The following is a 21,179-nucleotide window of genomic DNA, read 5'->3' as shown; positions in this document are numbered from 1 at the left end:
ATTTTTATATTAATTCTCGATGAGTCTGGATTACGTCTGGTTAAGTAATTTATATATACGTATGTATACATGGTGTTCCATAATTATGTTAATACCCGAAAAGGAGTGATTCTTGAGGTCATTTGAAGTAACTTTTTCCTTAGCGAAAATGCAATCCGCGGCTTTGTTTAAGAGTTACTAATGGAAAACAATGACCAATGAGAGACGAGATTCAAGAATCACCCCATTCCAGGTGTTAGCGTAATTATGGGACACTCTGTATAATGTGCGAGCTTTCTGAAACAAATATTGAAGACTTAAATCAGACATAACCCAGACTTAACTTACACTTAACGCTCGTTGAAATAGATGTCGCTAACGTGTCAGGTTTGGATTACTTCTTCAATATTTATTTCAACACTTCTGACGTTTCAATATACAGTAAATTCTCCCCAATTGTCCCTGTAATAAGCCTGCTTACATTGTCCCTTTGCTATTCCAAACGCCTATGTGCATTATTCCACGCCTATGCTAAGGTTCGATGGAGTCGGTCAAGCGTATAATGCGGCACGCGATACGGCTCCTTTGACTAAAATTCCCTGAATGACAACTCGTAATACAATAACATAATTTTTTTAATTTTAACATTTTTAAACTGAATTTCCTTATAACATATTGCTGATAGTTTCCTGATTCAAATAAGACCAAACATGATATAGTTTGGATAAATATTTCTGATTATATAAAATAAAATCAATTACGATGTGAGCCGTTTATTTTGAAAGTGGCATAAGTCACTTTGTTTTTAAGTCGATATATTTAAGGGTTTGCGTTTTAACACGTTTAATAATATGGATGCTAACTTTCGAGAAGATTTACTTGTATTTGTTTTCTCAGGATACTGATATTTTTCTCAGTATAAATAATTTCGTATAAACATTAAAAAATCATCACTTTTCATTACGGTAAAGTGACTTAAGCCACTTTCAAAATAAATAGTTTAGAAAAATGACTGACATATATTAATTTTGTCCGGCGTATTTTACCGAAGTGATGTTTTGAAAGGACAGTGATTTACTAAAATTGTTGAATAAATTACATATATAATAATAATTTATACCATGAACATATTTAATATAAAGGTTTGATTTAAGTATTTTTTATTTTAATATTCATAAAATAGAAAAATAATTAGTACATTTTGAAACATAAGTATAAGTAATTTATATGAAAATACATCAGTTCAATTTAATTTTCGTCATCAATAGGAGTGATTAAGTCCTCGGAAATCGTGTTTTGTTTTAAATTATTTAAATAACTGTGGTATATTGGGGGTATATAATTAAGCAAGTCCATCATGTCTTTGTATTTTGCTGAAGAAACAGGACGAGATCCAGCGTATAACGGATCCATTTCTATTTGTGAATAACGCCTAGGTCTTCCTCTTTTTGGTGACAAATCCGAACTTAGAGATTCATCTTTTTCATCCAAAGTTAGTTTATAAAACATTTTATAGCCATCTGCTGGCGGGTCTGGAGGTAGCCGCCACATCACTATAATATAATTTACAAAACTGCACATTCTCTTTCGCACTTATAAAAATAAGTCCAGTGATCACAACATTTTTAAAAATACTGAAAATAATTCAAAACAATACTTCACACACACTTATCACACGTTTCTATTTCTTTTACACTAAGCCCGCAATTAATTTCCTGAGTACAGCGACTTACGCCACTCTTAAAATAAACATGTTTGTTATACCGTTAATTAGCAAAACTTCTCTCGAACAAATCTCAATAGTTCTCAACTTATTGATTGCAAATTTTTTTAAAATGAAAAGATACCGTTCAATTGTAATTAATGTTACCATTAACTCGATTTTTTTGAAAAAGTGACTTATGCCACTTTCAAAATAAACGGCTCATGTATGTAATTGAATAAATATAGTCTAAAGCATGTTGTGTTTGATCTCATTTTAATTAGAAGAATCTTACCAATATGACTGATTTTTAAGTTTGCTGACTGCCCCAATTTTTGTTCTCTCTCTCTCTCTCTCTCTCTCTCTCTTTTTCTCTCTCACAAAAAATCTCGGCAACTACAAAGGCAAGCCGCGAGGCTCGAAGAATCGTGTCCGGTTTACCTAAATTGTCCATTTTCAATTCCAAGCTACGAGACTATTATGGAGAATTCAATAGTTTGTATCTCCTAAAATAAACCCAAACGACGCTACTACCTGTAAGTAAAAGTTGTTTGAAATGTTAAGTTTTCCAAGATGTTAAAGATATTTGAAAATTGAAGGGATGTTACCTTTCATGCATAATTGCCAGAGAACACTGTAGTGCCTCTATCATAACTCGACAGATCCGGTATTGCGACAGTTATGGAGAGGACACTGCGGTATCTCAGTAGCGTTAGTTTCTGCAAACACCGTAGGGCGGTTGAGGAAAGGAAATTCACAAAAATTGATGGTTTGATCCAGAGTTTTCCGGATCAAGATCAGGAAAAGGATGGAGACTAAGAAGGTTTACGTGAAGAGGCGGACAGAGTTCGGCAAGCAATGCGTCTTTTCAGTGACGGAGCCGAGCCTGGACGTGGATTTGCCACCGAATCCGGCCGACATGCGCGATTACGTGAAGAAGTATCGCTATAACGCCACTGTGCAGATGTCGACGCAATTGGCAGAGCACGAGGTTAGCCTGAATGTGATTTAAGGAGATTAAAGGGGGAGCGGGCTCGACCGGTTCATTCAGTGCATCAGCGTTGATCCGAATCAACACGGCATGGAAAGTACGCCATTGTTCCTGATCTTGATAGGAGAGTTCTTTTCTCTGTCAAACCGGGACACAATAGCCGAGCCATCCAGTAGACATCGGTTAGGCTGCCAGCCGTTAACGATGTGTCCCTGAATGGGTTTAATTAACCCCTTCGACTGAAAACTTTTCTTCAGACCGCACCGCTCGGTCCATCTCGCGAACGTGCCGATAGTTAGGCTCTGCTGTCCTTGGCTCCCTCTTTTCAGGCGCAGACTATAGGCTTCATGCATTATACTCCGTAGGTAATTAATCCTTGTCGGACTGCTCAAAATTTTCTGCGAAATTCGGTAACATTGCACTTTATTGGTTCGAGCCAGACTTTTATGCTTCAAATATACAGTAGCGGACAAATTTATTCGGACGCTCTTTAAAACGCAGCATCTTCTTTAAAACTTGGGCCAAACGACTCGAATTTTGTTTAAATGATAGTGGGTCTAATCTACTAGACAATGACTATAATGGTTTTTTCAATTTTGCTATTACTTGGAATCACAAAAAAGAAATAAAAAACTTATGTTTTTTAACCTTTTTATCTGAGTTCATAATGAAAATTAAAATCTTGATAATTACTTATGAATTATTTATTTATTAATTATTTATTCTTGACATTTTACCGGTTCTCAACAAGAACATTTTACAAGTTTTATGCTTCGAATTTGATGCACTTGTAGCAAAAATGAGCATTTCGGATTCAATATAACTGCAACGTTATGGAATTCGAGAATCAGCAGATTCGGTATCTTGTAACTAATGCAAAAACTTTTGTTTTGCACAAAAAGTCATAGTTTATTTATAAAGAGAAATTTAAAAAGCATCTATTGTATGACGTGATTTAGATCTTGGTCCAAACAACCGCACTGGCACTACGGAACTTTCACTTCACATATACATACTCGCGTCGATATTTATGTTGACACCTTCAATTTTTAAGTATTCTTACATATCTCTGTCGTGTATCTCTCTTTTGTTTGAAATGTGTCATTTATTGTTTCCCTCGCATCGATAATGCATCAGTATCGAAGGAGTAAAAAGCCGAGATATTAATATTACTCTAGATTTTTCAATTAAAAGTATAATTCTTGAATTGTTCTACCGTCGGAAAGTAAGATGATATGTATTAAACTTTATTTTTTTATTAGAATGTTAGATTTGTAGTTAGTTATTTGTATGTCTTTGTATCTAGAAAACATTAAATAATATATTATATATTTATATTATTAAATAATATATTTTATATTACAATAGACAATTTTTCACAAAATGTAAAAAGTTGCAGAATTGAGTGCAACAGAACGAGTACTTTATAATCGTCGAGCAAATGGCGAATCTTTAAAAAAGAATTGCTAGGGACTTCAGCATTTCAAGAGAAGGAGTAAGAAAAATATTTCAAAAAATAAATATTACTGGAAGATTTAACTAGATTATAACAATTTAACTAGAACTGCAAGAAAGAGAAAAACAACCATCTGTCAAGAGAGACAAATAGTTCGAGAAGTTAAAAACAAAAAGCGATTTCTTAGTGCCAATGAATTGAAAGAAGATTTATGTGTGCCCATTAGAATTACGCAAATAAAGTTTCGTATAAATGAAGGCAATTTTCATGGCCATACTTCACGAAAAAGGCCATATATTTCGAAAGTCGATGCTCCGAATGCGTTTAAGATTTGCTCAGTCAATTTTGTTCTGGGAAACAGTTATGTGGAGTGATGAATCGAAATTTGAAACGAAGTCAAGTAAAAGAAGACAATATGTATGGAGAAAAGTAGGAGATACGTTTAAACCAACTCTTATGACGCCAACCGTGAAACATGGACATTGCTCCATTATGATACGAGTTTGTTTTAATTTGCTCGAATTGGAAATTTAGCAATAATTGAAATTTAGCAAACATTAAAAAATTTGTCAATAATAACAAGTATGTTGAATTATTGCAAGAGAATTTATTTTCTTCGATGCATAAATGTGGAAGAAATCGTTCGTCTTTCGGTAAGACAACGACCCAAAGCAGACCTCAAGGGTTGCAAAAGAATTTTTTAAAACCAATAATATAAATTTGCTTCGAGTATTTGTGGAAGAAATTAGATCGTCGAATATATGTATATATAACTGTCACTGAAAGATACACAAAATCAGAATTTATAGAAGCATTGAAGACAAAATGAATAAGAAGTATGCCAAGTTACCATTTAGAAGTGATAAGAGCCAAAGGATATTAAACTTCATACTAAAAAGTTTACAATAATGTAAAATGTGCATTAAATTACAATGTCAACATACTTTCAGTCTTCAGTTACATTAAACATCTTGCTTCTTTGCATAATCTTGTATATATACAGGGTGTCCCAGGTTTTAATGTTCAAACTTTGTCAGTGTATTCTATGGCACAAAGTAAGAAAAAAATGTTATGTAAACATAGGTCATACAGAGCTTTATTAAGAAGTTATAACAAAAATTCAGAATAGGAATAGTAATCGACTTGCTGTTACTGCGAGCATTGGCTTGAATAGATCAGCACATGCCGTGTGTTTATGTAAGCTGTGTTTATTAATACATTTCGAAATGTCTACCGTTGTTGACAATACATGATTGACATCGATCGAAGATCGAATTTATGACCGTGCGAGTTTCTATTCTCTTTCATTTCATTCAACGAATTTTTATTATAACTTCTTAATAAAGCTCCATATGACCTATGTTTACATAACATTTTTTTCTTATTTTGTGCCATAGAATATACTGACAAAGTTTGAACATTAAAACCTGGGACACCCTGTATAAGAATTAGTTTGCATTTCATGTATTTTCTTCTATTTGTTAAACTTTAATAAACACATTTACGGAATAAATAAGCTCTTACATTTATGTGATTAACTTTATTTTTGATCATTCATAATAGAACCTTACGTGTCAACATAAATACCAACGCATGTGTAAAAGTAAACTGAATTTTTCGTTATTAATTTACATCTCGAGATCGATATTTGCTTGTTCGGCATTGTAGGGTTTTCCCGGCTATGAAAGGCAGAAATGGCAGAATGGCAGAATAATCAAGAGTGTCGTAAGATATTGAATGAATGGGACGGATGTTTGCAGAGTGTTTGGGCAACTTCGAGTGATCTGAGGTTCCTCGAAGTCCTACGTAGCCGAAAGGTAGAGTGTGAGAGAGTGAGAAAGGGAGAGAATGGGGAAGACACAGCGAGTGAGACAGAGTGTGACAGAGTGTGCGCAAGAGAGAGAAAGAGAGAGAGAGAGTGAGAGAGAGAGAGAGAGAATGGTAAGATAATGAAGGAAAGAGAAGGAAGTAACGACGGAAAAGATTGGTTTCGGTGGAAGAGCAGATTGCAAATGTCGTACGTGTCGAAGTTGTAGTCGTTGTTGTCTTTGTCGAAGTCATAGTCACAGTCAAGCCGTTATTATTATTATTATCGTCGTTGATATTCGTGAGAAGTTGTTACGTTTTGTACAGACTGGTTATTATTTTTGTTAATAATCTGTTATTGTTATTGTTATTCAAATTGTGTGTTTTGTTTCATTTTCCCACCTCGTAAAATTTCCTAAAATAATTCCTACAGTATTATATAAATTTTGTACAGCCATTTAGAAAATTCAACAAGCATAAATCAAATTAATAAAATCCAACAAATCTCGGCTATATCCTATTCCGTTCCCTATAATTCCTCGAACTCGCGTTTTTCCTAAAACGATGAAGCAGCGTCCGATGAAATTTTGTAATAACGAAGACGTTGCAGTCGGAAGACGATGCAAAACGTTGACGTTATAATGGGATTAATGAGCACCGAAATGTCGACAGGCGAAAATTTCGAGGGGCGACTGATTGCGCTGAAGGCAACAGAAAAGTTTATTTACTCGGCGGTCTTGTTCGGGCAACGCTACAATAACGGAAGCAGTATCAACTTGTTGAAAGCTTTCGGTTAGACGGGCACGAACGGAAACACAACAGGCTCACCGAAAACTTTCTTACTTGATGCATCGGACATGCAACTTTCCGCGCGGCTACAGATTCCTCGGTATTTTGTACAGATTTCTGCAGCAACCGCGTTTACCAGCCGGGTCTTCCGGCCGTGGGATCCACTCAGCGTGCTTCGTCTGTTCTATTAATAAGTAACAAATCTCATGGAAATATTAGGTCTACCGGAAAGTTCTGTCCGATAGTGTCACTTCAAGTTTCAATCCATATGCACATGTTGATTTGAGACATGTGTGACTATATCTCTTTATCATTGCATTTACACACATGTACTCTCCTAAATAAACTGAAACAAAGATGTCTCATGTCATTATTAAGCGAGACGCGATCATAAAAACATGGCTACCGATGATAATGCCAGACCACGTGCTGCTTTGGCGACTCGTCAGAAAATCGCAGAGCTAGGCTGGGAAATTCTGTCACATCCACCATACTCCCCAGACCTAGCACCCTCCGATCATCACTTGTTTCTCTCTTTGCAAAACTTTTTACAGGAAAAAAGATTCAAAACTGAAGCTGATGTCAACCAAGCACTAGTTGAGTTCTTCGCCTCTAAAAATAAATCATTTTTTTTAAATGGCATTTACAAGTTGCCATCACGCTAGCAAGAAGTCATAAGTAGCGATGGAAAGTATATTCTACAATAAATATTATTAAATGTATGAAAATTGTGTTATATTTCAATTAAAAAACGGACAGAACTTTCCGGTAGACCTAATATATCCTCATCGACGATATCGGTCTTGTTTCGCATTTGTCGTGCCGCAGATTATAAATGTGCAATCTTTCACCTCTGCCAGGGTTACATTAAGAATTATAATCCTGAAGTCAATATTTATAGCATCGTTCAAACTTCGAACAAAAATCCCAGAACTGTCTTCCTTCGGAAATATCATTTTTTCCTTGTCATATAAAGCGTAATTCATGCACTCAAGAAAGTAAAATTCATAAAAAAGATTGATCTGACATTCTTGATTAAGGGTTAAGGGAAATTAATTCTCCATTTGTTTGCGATGTCACATCGGAATTATGTGTGTCGGCTCATTTTAAGCAGTTCCGAGCAAATTTTATTTGAAATGAAAATAAGAAATCGTAGAAATCATTTTGAACCGTTATTTTGAATGTCGTTATTTTAAAATAAAAGTAACATCGTTCCACTTGAAATAATAGCAATTTTTAATATTTCGTTATTTTTTTATTTCAAATGAGACGAAAGAAATGATTCTTAAAATAACATTCAACAAAATGATCTTGTTTTAAGAAATCATCACAGTAAAATGCTTTATAAAAATAGAAAAAGACTAAATTCATTTAGACATTTCATCATTTTTATTATAACGTGAACTCGATCGAAGAAGTTTATTCGATCGTTTCTTAAGAAAGAGTCTTCACAATTTCAACAATTTGAAAGTAATAAATGCGAGACCGTTCATTATTAGTGCTACGAGATTTTTGTCTAGATCGATCTAATATTGCCACGAAAGAAGATAATTTTTCTACTGGTGCGAAAGAAGGAAGGGGAGTGTTGTAGCTAATAATTAAATCACCGTGTAATTTCCAAGAAGAACTCGGCAATTATCTCAAATAATTATTTCAGAAAATTGCGAAACAAAATAACATGTTCTTTGAAATAATAACTCGAATAATGTTATTTTAAAAGTGATCACAGGCATGGAAATAATTATGAAATAACAAAATATGTTATTTGAAATAATATTTCAAATAATATCATTCCGAATGTGGCCAGGTTTGACAAACCAGAAAATTGCATAAACCAGTTCGAAGATTAATGTCGCCTTGAAAGAGACGCTAATCGAATTCGCGAACGCGAGTATGTTTATGGTCCGCCGTACGTGCTAATCGTTCCGCGTGTCGAAAATCGAATTATGCAAACCGATTAGTCTGCTATGCAAATGCTTGACAAATAATTAACCTGTTATCAAGTACACAATCCTCTAACGCGGGTAGAATCCCAATTAGGGTATCAGGGCATGAATATGCGATACTTGGTTCCGTAATCTACGTGAAAACATTTTTATCCCGTGATTAACACGGTCACTAGATTAAAGGCGGCGATACCGTCGCTAATCTTTAATCGATAAACATTATACCTACGACCGACCGTATTTAATTACTATTATTTTAATGCTAGAAACACGCGCATTCGACATATTTCATACGCGACTGTCGCGAAACTACGAGGTACTATGAGGTACGGAAAATTGTATGTATTCCACTCTTCTTTTTTATATACGCTTCGCGCCAGATTACTTAACACCGACATGAAAAAGCTTTTTAACAGACTTCCGTTAAATGTTAAACTCGAGTTCCTTTCTGCACATCGTTCTTGGTCACCTGAAATCTAATTCCACCGAATTGTCGCATGTGAGAGTGATTGCTGTGGTTGGTAAAGCTCCCGTGAAAATGGTCAACATACATTTCTAGCGATATTGATTGTTCCATCCTTTGTTCCGAGCGGTAGTTTTTGGTAATGAAACTATCTAGAGTTAGTTTTAAAACGAATAATACACTTTCGCAACATGTGAATTTTGGAAATGGCGTATTTGTGATTCATTGTTTATTACATATTCCCTATAAAAGTATACAGGGTGTTCAACTTAATGGTCGCATCGATTTTTGAGGCATTTACGCTAATGTGATAAAAGAAATGTTTGGAATAAAAGTTAATGTGTTCTTTGAGGAAAATAAACTGCAATAACAAAAATTTCGAGAAATCTTTTATTCGATGAAAAACGAAGATCACCTTGACTTTCTTAAATGACACCATGTTTTCTAGATGGTATAGCGTTTTATATTTGAAATATATGTGTATATATATACATATAACAGAACAATCTCAGTCTATTAATTTAAATTAATGCAATACCAAGATTCTTATTAAAAGATCAACCCCAATTGTAGCATCGCATTCAAAATCTTCAATCGTAAATTTATAGTAGATTTATTAACAGTAACAATTTTTCTTATTTACAATTAATAAAATAGGCTCTTTTAACGTTATTTCAATGTAAAACTTGAGGGTATATTCAAAATCGTAAGGGTCCCAATAAACTAGCTATTTTAGAAATTTCGCAACATTTGAATGATGTTATTAAGTTATTAAGTAAGGAATTTTATTACTCTAAGAAATTAATTAAAATTATTGCATATTTATACCAACATTAATGTTCGTTCTGTCTTTAATAATAGGACTTGTATATCTTTTTTACATAAATGTTATTTCTATTGTGTGTGTGGTTTGTTTACTAAATTTCAAAAAATAATTAGGTTTATTGTTATCCTTTTTCTTACTTATTTAATATTTTTACTTAGTGTATTAAATGAATTAAATCGTACACCATTTGATTTATTAGAAGGAGAATCTGCATTGGTTTCTGAATTTAATACAGAATATTTTAGAAGATCATTTGCATTAATTTTTATATCGGAATATTTAAGAATTGTTTTTGTAAGATTCTTAGTGACATTAATAATTTTAGGATTTGTGTTATAAAGAATAAAATTTATTAAATTTATAACTTATCATATATTTTTTGTTAGGTAAATAGTGTGATTATACCGTGAATACGTTGCGATGAATTAATATATTTATATTGAATATGTAGAATAAAAAGTTTACTTTTGAATTTATTATTAAATTTATTTTTTGTAGATATAAAGGAGGTCATTTTATTCATTTAATTTAATATATATTATATATTATTTATTTTGACGACTTCCTAGATTTAACGAGCGAACATCTGTAGACATGTTTCCTCTAAAAAGATGTTACATATAAAAGCGTCATGAATTTATAATATTATGTACACATAGTTATAATTAATTAAAGCTATGTATTATTTATTTGTTATTTATTATGTTTTTAAAGACGTTTTAATATGTAACAGTCTCTAGTGAACGGTCGATTATTAAAGTAGGAGCATAAATCTGTAAAATGAGTTCAAATAATAACTTCTCGCATAATAACTGATCTCGCTGAATCTTGTAGCAGCCCCCAATGAGAAGATCACCATTGATCTCAAGGAAGTAGGTTAAAGTATACACAAAAGTAGACTGTTGTCAAAGATTTTTAAGAAGGTCTTACAAGCATAAAATTTTTCAAAGTAATTAAACAGTTTCTGTGATTATAGTACCTACGTAGGCATATCGCGCGAGAAAATAGAAGAACCGAAGGTTTCAGGGATCTCCCAAAGACAGCTGGTCGAGATTCCATATGGTCTGTCTGGAGATAGCAGGCGAACCTTAGTTTTATAACCGATACAACAGTTCCTTGGAATTTCAGGCTCAAACGACCACAATACCAACACAAGACACCGGAATGTTTCACTTCGAAGGCGGATGGCCCAAGGACATCAATCCGTTGGATGAAGAGAGCACATCGAGGTTCCGCAGAAGGGTAGAGAAAGAAGACATGTGGGCACCGAGATTAAATAAATTGTTCGGTGTAAGTTGTTGCTTGATTGGAACTTGATGACTGGGAAATTTTCTAAATAATTCTTCCTTGGGCGTTTCCGATCCCGATCTCTTTCTTTACGCAAAACAGCTTTCCAAGACAATTGTAAGGAACCGAAATTAAATGAAAATTAATCGTTTCTATCGATAGAAACTAGTTTGACAATATTATTAAATTCATCTTATCCTTTCACGATTTTATATTTTGGCTACTCATTCTTCCGATGTACGCATAAAATCTACAGTCTATCGATCACAATGCCTCCTTTCTGCCTAGTGAAGATGTTTGTCATATATCAAGCAACTTTTTAACGAACAATGCAACCAAGAAACTTTACATTGTCTACGTTTTACTATCGTACGGTGCATTAGTGTGGGCATCAAATGATTGCAATTTTTTATTTGATTAAATGATCGATGAAAACGATTGAATTAATCGATTTATGAATGTAATCACCAGTCGTTGATTAAAGGCATTAATCGTCGAAAAATCAACGATCGCATTGATCGATTGATGAAATTAATCTTTAATCGTCTATTGAAAGAGACAATTAATAATTGTTGATTTTCGACTGGAATTCTGTAACGAATATTCTTCACCATGCTTATTACTTTATTATATTTTTTACATTCCCACTAAATTAAGATTTATTAATTGCGATTAACGATTAAAAGTAATACTTCGATCGTTAATTGCGACTAACGATTAACAGAAGCAATTCAATCGTTAGTCGTTGATTAAGTTTTAGCCAAACTCTGCTGAGCACACATACATATACATATGTATAGCTTATCGACTGAAAATTAGTTTACGTTCATAAAAACTTGTTTCATTGTAGAATTTATTTAACGATTACTAAGCTGCCTCACTGAACTAGAAAAGCATTTATGAAAGATCAGAACATTGATAAAACGTCAAAACAGGATTATCGTTTGCTATCTGGAAGCGTTTGCTATTGAATTGATAGAAAAAAGCCGCGCAACCTTTGATATCAAAGGATTCAAAACTTAAATTCAAAAGACAGATTTTCAACTGGAAAGTCCAAAAATGATTGAAAAAGGGAAGCAGGCTGGTAGATAGAAGATTTTATCGTGCGTGAGATTTGCATTTGCGCATGAAGAATTTCACATGAAATAGATAACTATTGATTGGATTTGCATGACTAATATTTCGTATGTAATCTACCGTGCAAAATGATCGAAATAGAATTTTGCTACAGTGGTGAGTTGTATCCAAAAAAGGCTGAGAAAGTTCTACTCGTATTAAAACAATTTATCCAGCACTAGAATTTTTCCTCTAACTTTCAAATGAACTACAATACTGGAAAATAAATTCAGGAATCGAGTTAATGTAGGCGCTAAAAAAAAATATAGGTAAGGGAGACCGATTGGGGTTGTAATATTTTCGTGTAATAATATAACGATTACACGAAAGCTATTGCATTTTCGACGACGATTCTAGTATGAACATGTTGCTTACTTATCAAAGATAAGTACTTATTAAGAAATACAGCTTTTTTGTTATATATCTCGGAACGTCTAAGTTAGAAATAAAAAATCGGAAGCGGAAAAAATGTAACACAGCTTGGGGCCGACAGTAACTTTATTAACAATATTTAAGAAATCGAGACGATTATTAAATTATAATAACACGTAGAAAAAGGCAAAATTAGAAATACAGTATGAAAAATTACAACGTCTCTTCTTCATTATTCAGTGTCGCAATTGTGGTAAACATAATAATTATTTTGATCGGTGCACACCACATATGTACAGTCTTTGTAGTGATAGCATTGGATTCATTTCTCCTTTAGTTCGCTTCTGCTGTAAGGTCCCTGGCATACAAGACAATAATATTCTTTACTTTCTCTCCCTTTTCCTCACGATCTTTGCACATTTTTTATTATTTTTCCTCTGCTGTTGTTACAATTCTAACAACCAATATTTCTTGAAGAAAGTTCCAATTAGAGATTTAAAACAAAAAGGAAAGATATGCTTACTAAAGAAGCAGTTATATCACAATTTTAAAGCTGCAAAAAACTTAACTTTCAGCTACGACAATATTATTGGGTTGGCAACTAAGTAATTGCCGATTTGTTCAATGAAATAAAAAATTTTTTTTTACTTGGAATGAAGTTTAATCTGTAATGTATTTTCCATTTTGTTCGATGACCTTTTGCCATCTCTCTGACAACTTGAAAATTCCAGGCTCGTAGAAAGTCTGATCCTTTTCGGCCAAAAACTGAGTTAAGTGAGATTTTACAGCGTCATCGTCATTAAAAGTTTTATCACGAAGGGAGTTGTCCAGGGATCGAAATAAGTGGTAATCCGATGGCGCGAGATCAGGGCTATATGGTGGGTGTAACATCAATTCCCAACCAATATCCATCAATTTTTGCCGAGTGGACAAAGACGTGTGCGGCCTAGCATTGTCCTGCTGGAAAATGACACCTTTACGATTGACCAATTCTGGTCGCTTTTCTTTGACCGCTGCATTCAATTTGTCCAGTTGCTAACATTCACGGATAATAAAAAATAATATAATAATAATAATAATAATTTCATACTATAACATTTACGGATATCATAAAAATGGGAGTGAGAGACATCTATAACTGAAATCGGCAATTAGTTGGCAACCCAATATTTTTTTCCTTACACTTCCTTACAGAGTTGTGTGGAATCATATAATTTTGAATACACTTATCCGTTCAGTTTATCGTTCCGAAGAAAAAAATACCATATTAGATCCCACATGTCAAAAAATTATTAGTATCGACTAAGATATCGATTCCTTTAATGTGACACTAACTTTAACGAATAATTTTCTACACGACTTTGCACTGTTTGTACTCAAATATCCTGTAAACTAATCATTTTTTAACATGTAAGGTCTAATATTTTTTTGTTCGAAACGATGAACTGAATCGATAAGTGTATTCAAAATTATATGATTCCGTTAAAAATCAAAGTTGACCTCTGTTTGTTCTGTACGTGTCCACTTATAGAAAAATGAATTATGTCATCTTGTATTTAACGTTTTAATTACCGTCCCGGTATTACAACCGAGGTCGGTCTGCCCCATGTGCTTAAACTAGTAGTAAAATAACAGAACAGTTCACCTGCGATCGAGTAATTCGAATTAGACACGCTAGGTGAAGCTTTGTTACAGGTAATGGAAGGAGGTGTTCTTCAAAATGGCGCGATCGACATATACCAGCACTATTTCGACGACATGGTGCCGACGAAGCTGGTGCGACCAGTCAGTCTCAGGTGAGCAAGTGCGAAGCTTCAATTTCATTGAATTTTCCGTCACCTCATTAGCCTTGCGTGTAATTCAAAGCCACGGCGTTACGGGATTAGGGTTCCATTCGTGAGTAACATTCTGCATACTCGTTTCACTGCGGTAACAATTCCCTTTTGTAACAATGTCTGCTCGAATCGAAACATTCTCGATTAAACGGTGGATCTAAGTGAATCGAAGCATCATGAATCAAAGCAAAAACGAAATCTTCTATGAACACCAAAGGTAAAGTCAGTAGTACAATAAAATACAGAGTCCAACGTAGTTGTGTCGATCGATTCGTAGGAACCTAGGAATATTAAAAATTGTATATCACACTACATTAATTAGTTATTTAATTAAAATTTACAATTTTCTATAATTACGTTCAACTCAATTTTCCAGTAGAACTTACAGATCCGGAAAATTTTAAAAATCACGAAACATCGTACACGAAATACGTCTTCGACGACTAAAGAAACGAATCGTCGATCACTCATTCTAGAAAAGTAATCGTCTAAAAATTGTATAAATTATATAAATTAGATTATAGCCTACAATGGTATATTTTATGAATCTAATTTATATAGTCGCCGATTTTCAGACGATTAATTTTCTATAATAAGCGACAGACGATTCATTTCTTCAGTCGAATAAATCAAACATCGATTTTTCGACAATTAATTTTGTTGGATCAGCGGTTGACAAAAGGATTGATCAATTGATTAAACCAACCGGCGATTTTTCAACGATTAATTATTTTGAAATCCACGATAGACGATTAACGTCATCAATCGATTATATCAGTCGTCAATTTTATGATGATCAATCTTTTTAATTGTAAGCATTGACCAATCAATTAAACTGAAAATTTTAATCGATTAAGTAAAGGAATTCAAGCAAAAATCAGCAACCAGAGATTTTCCAAATAATATTTGGAAAATGTGCATTTTGATAGCATTTTGTTCGCTGATTCGAATTATGTACAAATTATTTTGCCAATTCGTTTGATAATAAAAAAAAATTCTTTTAGAAAAAGAGATCAGTTTAAAAAATCTGTTCCCAGTTCTCTTCAACATCATATACACAGAGACTACAGTAAAAATTTCAATTAAAAAAATTTATTATTCTTCGAATTATTTCAATTTTCCTAATAATTATTGGCACTACGGTCGTGTTTATGTACCTATTAGATTTTGTCAAAATTTTATTCGGTAGACTGATGAGAAATAAAGATTTAACGAATAAAATTTTATTCGTCGCTATCGAATAAACATGCAATCGAATAAAAATATATGCGAATAAGATTTTATTCGGGTAACATATTCGAATAAAAATATATGCGAATAAGATTTTATTCGGATAACATATTCGAATAAAAATATATGCGAATAAGATTTTATTCGGATAACATATTCGAATAAAGAATTATGCGAATAAAGTGGAATAAATAAATAAAATAATTTACGACGAATAATGAACGGTCGTGCTGCCAATAATTATCACTAAAAATTCGAGAATAATATTCATTATATACACACTAATTATTCGAGAATAATATTCACTATATACACACTAATTATTCGCGAATAATATTCGCTATATACACACTAATTATTCGAGAATAATATTCACTATATACACACTAATTATTCGCGAATAATATTCGCTATATACACACTAATTATTCGAGAATAATATTCACTATATACACACTAATTATACGAGAATAATATTCACTATATACACACTAATTATTCGAGAATAATTATCGCTAAATTTTCGAGCTGAAATTTTTACAGAGAATTACGAGAGAATTGGATACGAACTTTCCAATCCGATTTTCTTTTCATAGAAAAAATATGTTGCTCAAAATGAATATTTTGAAAATTTTATTTGGAAAATGGTTGTTGATTTTTGCTTGAATAACCCCCAGTTCCCCTAATGCCCAATCTTACTTTCAGAGCAGTGGCGTCGTTCACGGACCCAGAACACCTGAAGAGACCGGTGACCGATATCTCTGTGTCCCCGGATGACGGCAGAAGGATAGCGGTTTCCTACAGTTTCTTGGAGTTCGGTAGACGAGCAGACTACAGCAACACGGTGTACATCTGGCAGGTCGGTAGGTAGCAGAAAAAGCTTCCGGTTCTTCTAACCGCGAGCCCCGATTTTCATCGCATTACCTAAATTCGCCCAAGTATTTGCATCGCTTTGCATCCGTTTGCATATCTTCCGGGGAAAAGGACGTCCCATTGGAAATGACCGAGATTGAAACTCCGGATGGCTTCGCGTTTCCCTTTCGCCGAGAAATTGTCCGCTTCTCACTACACTATACACGCTGGAAAGATATTCATGTTTACGTGATACCGTCGGGCGAACGATGAAAATTAATTTTCCGCGCGCAGGAGACTGAATTAATCCTGCGCAACGTCTTACTCAATGCGGTTGTCACGCTAAGCTTTCCCCACGCATACGCTACCGAAGAAAATTTGATATCCGGCTGACAACCTTCATTAACCCCTGCGGAGCGATGGGCAAATTATTGCTTCGCGTAACGAGCGGTACGCTTCGTTTTACGCTGTAAAATCGCCGCGAACCGTGCACAATTTGTATTTTACTTTGGAAATTCGGGAAATGGTCTACACTCGTTTTCAAATATTCTGCTGCAATTTGTACTTCGTTCATATGCGATCGTATCGTGTTCCGTTTATCCGTGATTACGTCCTTTTCTAGTTTCATTCCGATGATACTACTTTCTGTACATTATTCGCATTTGATCGAAATAATCCTGTAACGTTTGAAATTGATATTTTATTTCGGAAATTTCCGAAATGGTTTAGACACGTTTTGAAATGTTCGATTGAAATTTATTTTCGACTCATTCGTTCTCTTTATTCGTGATTGTATCCTATGTTCGTTTGTTTCCGATTATATTATTTTCCGTAAATTATTTATATACAGACGAAATAATCCTGTAACGATAAACATTGATATTTAATTTTCTGTTTACTTGCGATCACATAATTTTCCAACGAGTTGCTTTAAACTCGGCTGTAACAATTATTCAAATAATTTCTGAAAATCGCAGAACTTTATCAGAGGTCTATTATCATGTACTTTCATAATTCATTTCGAACATGTGACCTTCTAAAAATAGCGTAACGTTGTCAGTATATTGGACACACTTTAATCAACACTCAACTTTTACCCGATTCATAACTACAAATTTAAAGTACGCGAACGGAAGCTTATTTAATTACCCGATAGTTGCCAAACTCGCTCGATTGCTAATAATCCGCGGAACGGAGCACGAAGTTGATGGTCTAAAACTGTTTGTTTTCTATAACCGAAGCCAACCGGGCGCTCGCAGACAGCATGAGTCGAAGCGACAGCGAATCTCGAAAGAGTAATTGATTTTCAACCGACACATCGAACTGATCGATGACTGGCGACGACCTGCTCGGTGAAACGCGAAGAGCGATGATCAAATGTAAACGGGACGATGAAAATGATGACGGCTCTCGTGATCTCTTTAATCCGGATTAAGAGGCACTGTCGTTATTTTGCGCGCAGACAATCCGAACGAGCCTTACATGGCGCTGGAGCCTTTCTGTCCATGCGTGGCATGCGAATTTAATCCCCGGGATCCTGCCATCCTCATCAGCGCTCTTATGACGGGCCAGGTCTGCTACTGGGATACCAGAGCGAGCACGAAACCTGTTCAGTACTCTGATCCGCTATTCAGTCACAGGTAAGCGATACGAAGGTGTATTTGATTCACTTTTTCCCGCCGCGCTGGTACGCGCGTTCACTCGCAATCAGTACGTCTAGGATCAATTATAATCTTGTTTCTCATTTTTTAAGAGAGGTGTAATTTCTATAAAAATATTCACGAAAGAGAAGACCCGATCTTCGTCTTGCGCGAAAATATTCAATCTAATATGAAACGTACAAATGAGCCGTTTATTTTGAAAGTGGCATAAGTCACTTTTTCAACAAAATCGAGTTAATGGTAACACTAATTACAATTGAACGGTATCTTTTCATTTTAAAAAAATTTGCAATCAATAAGTTGAGAACTATTGAGATTTGTTCGAGAGAAGTTTTGCTAATTAACGGTATAACAAACATGTTTATTTTGAAAGTGGCGTAAGTCGCTGTACTCAGGAAATTAATTGCGGGGCTTAGTGTAAAAGAAATAGAAACGTGTGATAAGTGTGTGTGAAATATTGTTTTGAATTATTTTCAGTATTTTTAAAAATGTTGTGATCACTGGACTTAGTTTTATAAGTGCGAAAGAATAGTACAGTTTTGTAAATTATATTATAGTGATGTGGCGGCTACCTCCAGACCCGCCAGCAGATGGCTATAAAATGTTTTATAAACTAACTTTAGATGAAAAAGATGAATTTCTAATTTTGGATTTGTCACCAAAAAGAGGAAGACCTAGGCGTTATTCGCAAATAGAAATGGATCCGTTATACGCTGGATCTCGTCCTGTTTCTTCAGCAAAATACAAAGACATGATGGACTTGCTTAATTATATACCCCCAATATACCACAGTTATTTAATAAATTTGAAACAAAACACGATTTCCGAGGACTTAATCACTCCTATTGATGACGAAAATTAAATTGAACTGATGTATTTTCATATAACTTACTTATACTTAATTACTTATATACCTAATTATTTATTATATATTAAAATAAAAAATACTTAAATCAAATCTTTATATTAAATATGTTCATGGTATAAATTATTATTATATATGTAATTTATTCAACAATTTTAGTAAATCACTGTCCTTTCAAAACATCACTTCAGTAAAATACGTCGGACAAAATTAATATATGTCAGTCATTTTTCTAAACTATTTATTTTGAAAGTGGCTTAAGTCACTTTACCGTAATGAAAAGCGGTGATTTTTTAATGCTTATACGAAATTATTTATACTGAGAAAAATATCAGTATCCTGAGATAACAAATACAAGTAAATCTTCTCGAAAGTTAGCATCCATATTTTTAAACGTGTTAAAACGCAAACCCTTAAATATATCGACTTAAAAACAAAGTGACTTATGCCACTTTCAAAATAAACGGCTCAAATGTCTATAAAAAAGAATACTTGAAAACTTTTATTTCGCACGAAGATCTTCAGCCTAAATTGACAGAAGAAAATATCAATGAAAATGAAAACTTGACACTTTCATGTTGCTGTAAGAACTTCAATCTAACATAACAAATGAAAAGGGAGACTTAATATTATTATTTTGCACACATATCTTCAGTCTAATATAACGCATAAAAATGTCTGCGATAATGGAGTCTCGAAAATTTTTATCTTGCATAAACATCTTCATCTCGATGCAACAGATAAGAATGTTTATAAAAAGAAAAAATTGAAAATGCATCGCATGATATTTTCAAAGATATTCAATCTATTGTAACACATAAAAATGTCTATGATAGCGGAGAATTTTGATGTTGCTTCAAGGTCATCAGTCTGAAATAACACGTAAAAATGTTTGTGATAATGGACACTCGAAAATGTTTATTTTACGCGAAGATCTTAAATCTAGTTCAACATGTAAAACTGTCCATGAAAAGGCAGGCTTTGAAATATTTATTTTGTACATAGACCTTCAGCCCGATAGAACAGATGAAGATACTTCTGAAAAGCGGAGGCGGAGAAAAGGACCAATTCTAATTAACGCTATGATTTACACCTTTCTGTTCCAGAAATGCAATTTCAAAATGAACCGAGAAATAATGGAAATAAATAATTGAAAGCAAAACCTAGCTAATCGAAATACCTGAAACTAACGAAACGATTCTTGTCGAAGGGCTTACGCGAACGGAGTGACGTGGGTGCCATCGAAGAGCAACGCAGAGTTCTTCTCCACCTCATTGGACGGTTGCGCAATGTGGTGGGACACGCGACGGCTTCGACGACCAACCGAAACTCTGATATTCGACCTGGAGAAACCGAACGAGCCCAGCATGCACAAAGCAATTGGTGTCTCCAGTCTGAACTTCGGAGCAATGGTAGGAACGAAGTTTATGTTCGGCATGAACAATGGTATCGTAGTGACTGGCTCAAGAAAGGCGAAAACGAACGTCGAGAAACTGGCTACGAAGTTCCAAGCCCATACTGGACCGGTGGTTGCTGTTGATCGAAACGTGTTCAACCCCTCTGTGTTCTTATCTATTGGCGACTGGACGGTGAAGGTGTGGGATGAAAGCACTAGAGAAGGGAACTTAATCTCCACTCTGTATGTTAGTTTACCTAGGTTGTAATTTTAATACACGTAATCGTCTTATGTATTTTCTTTGTATCGCCTCTATCGATGTTTTGAACAAATTTGTTACGAGCCGATGGTTTGGTAAGGAAATGCGTGGACTAGCACCAATGCCTGTTTCGTCAAAGGGACGCCACTAGGTAGGATAATACGTGAACTAGCAGATTTGTTTCTTCAAAGGGGCGCAACTAGGTTGTAAGATAGGTTTTCGCGAACTAGCCGATGTTTAGGTAAGTTACTAAGTTAGGGCATCGTGGACTAGCCAATGCATGGTTCGCCAAAGGGGCGCCACTATAACTTCAATAATTCGTGAGCTAGTCTGTTTCGTCATCGGGGC

At 34.3% G+C, this 21,179-nt stretch overlaps 1 protein-coding gene and 1 pseudogene across 1 annotated transcript in view; both read left to right on the top strand.

The window, feature by feature from the left end:
- The first annotated feature begins 2,489 nt into the window (after positions 1 to 2,489).
- Positions 2,490 to 21,179, top strand: part of LOC117222907 (dynein axonemal intermediate chain 2) — a 77,542-nt gene continuing 58,852 nt past the window's right edge. Inside the window, exons 1-6 of the mRNA XM_076525690.1 lie at positions 2,490 to 2,672; positions 11,087 to 11,248; positions 14,429 to 14,529; positions 16,504 to 16,661; positions 18,113 to 18,290; positions 20,387 to 20,823. Coding sequence (XP_076381805.1) covers positions 2,490 to 2,672; positions 11,087 to 11,248; positions 14,429 to 14,529; positions 16,504 to 16,661; positions 18,113 to 18,290; positions 20,387 to 20,823 — 1,219 coding nt within the window. The remainder of the gene's footprint in view (positions 2,673 to 11,086; positions 11,249 to 14,428; positions 14,530 to 16,503; positions 16,662 to 18,112; positions 18,291 to 20,386; positions 20,824 to 21,179) is intronic.
- LOC143260417 (NADH-ubiquinone oxidoreductase chain 1-like) lies at positions 5,823 to 10,297 on the top strand (annotated as a pseudogene).

This window comes from Megalopta genalis, chromosome 12, assembly GCF_051020955.1.
Source record: "Megalopta genalis isolate 19385.01 chromosome 12, iyMegGena1_principal, whole genome shotgun sequence".
In the NCBI taxonomy this organism is placed as follows: Eukaryota; Metazoa; Arthropoda; class Insecta; order Hymenoptera; family Halictidae; genus Megalopta; species Megalopta genalis.
Note: the sequence above shows the minus strand (reverse complement) of the source record. Positions and strands in the feature narration are given on the sequence as shown.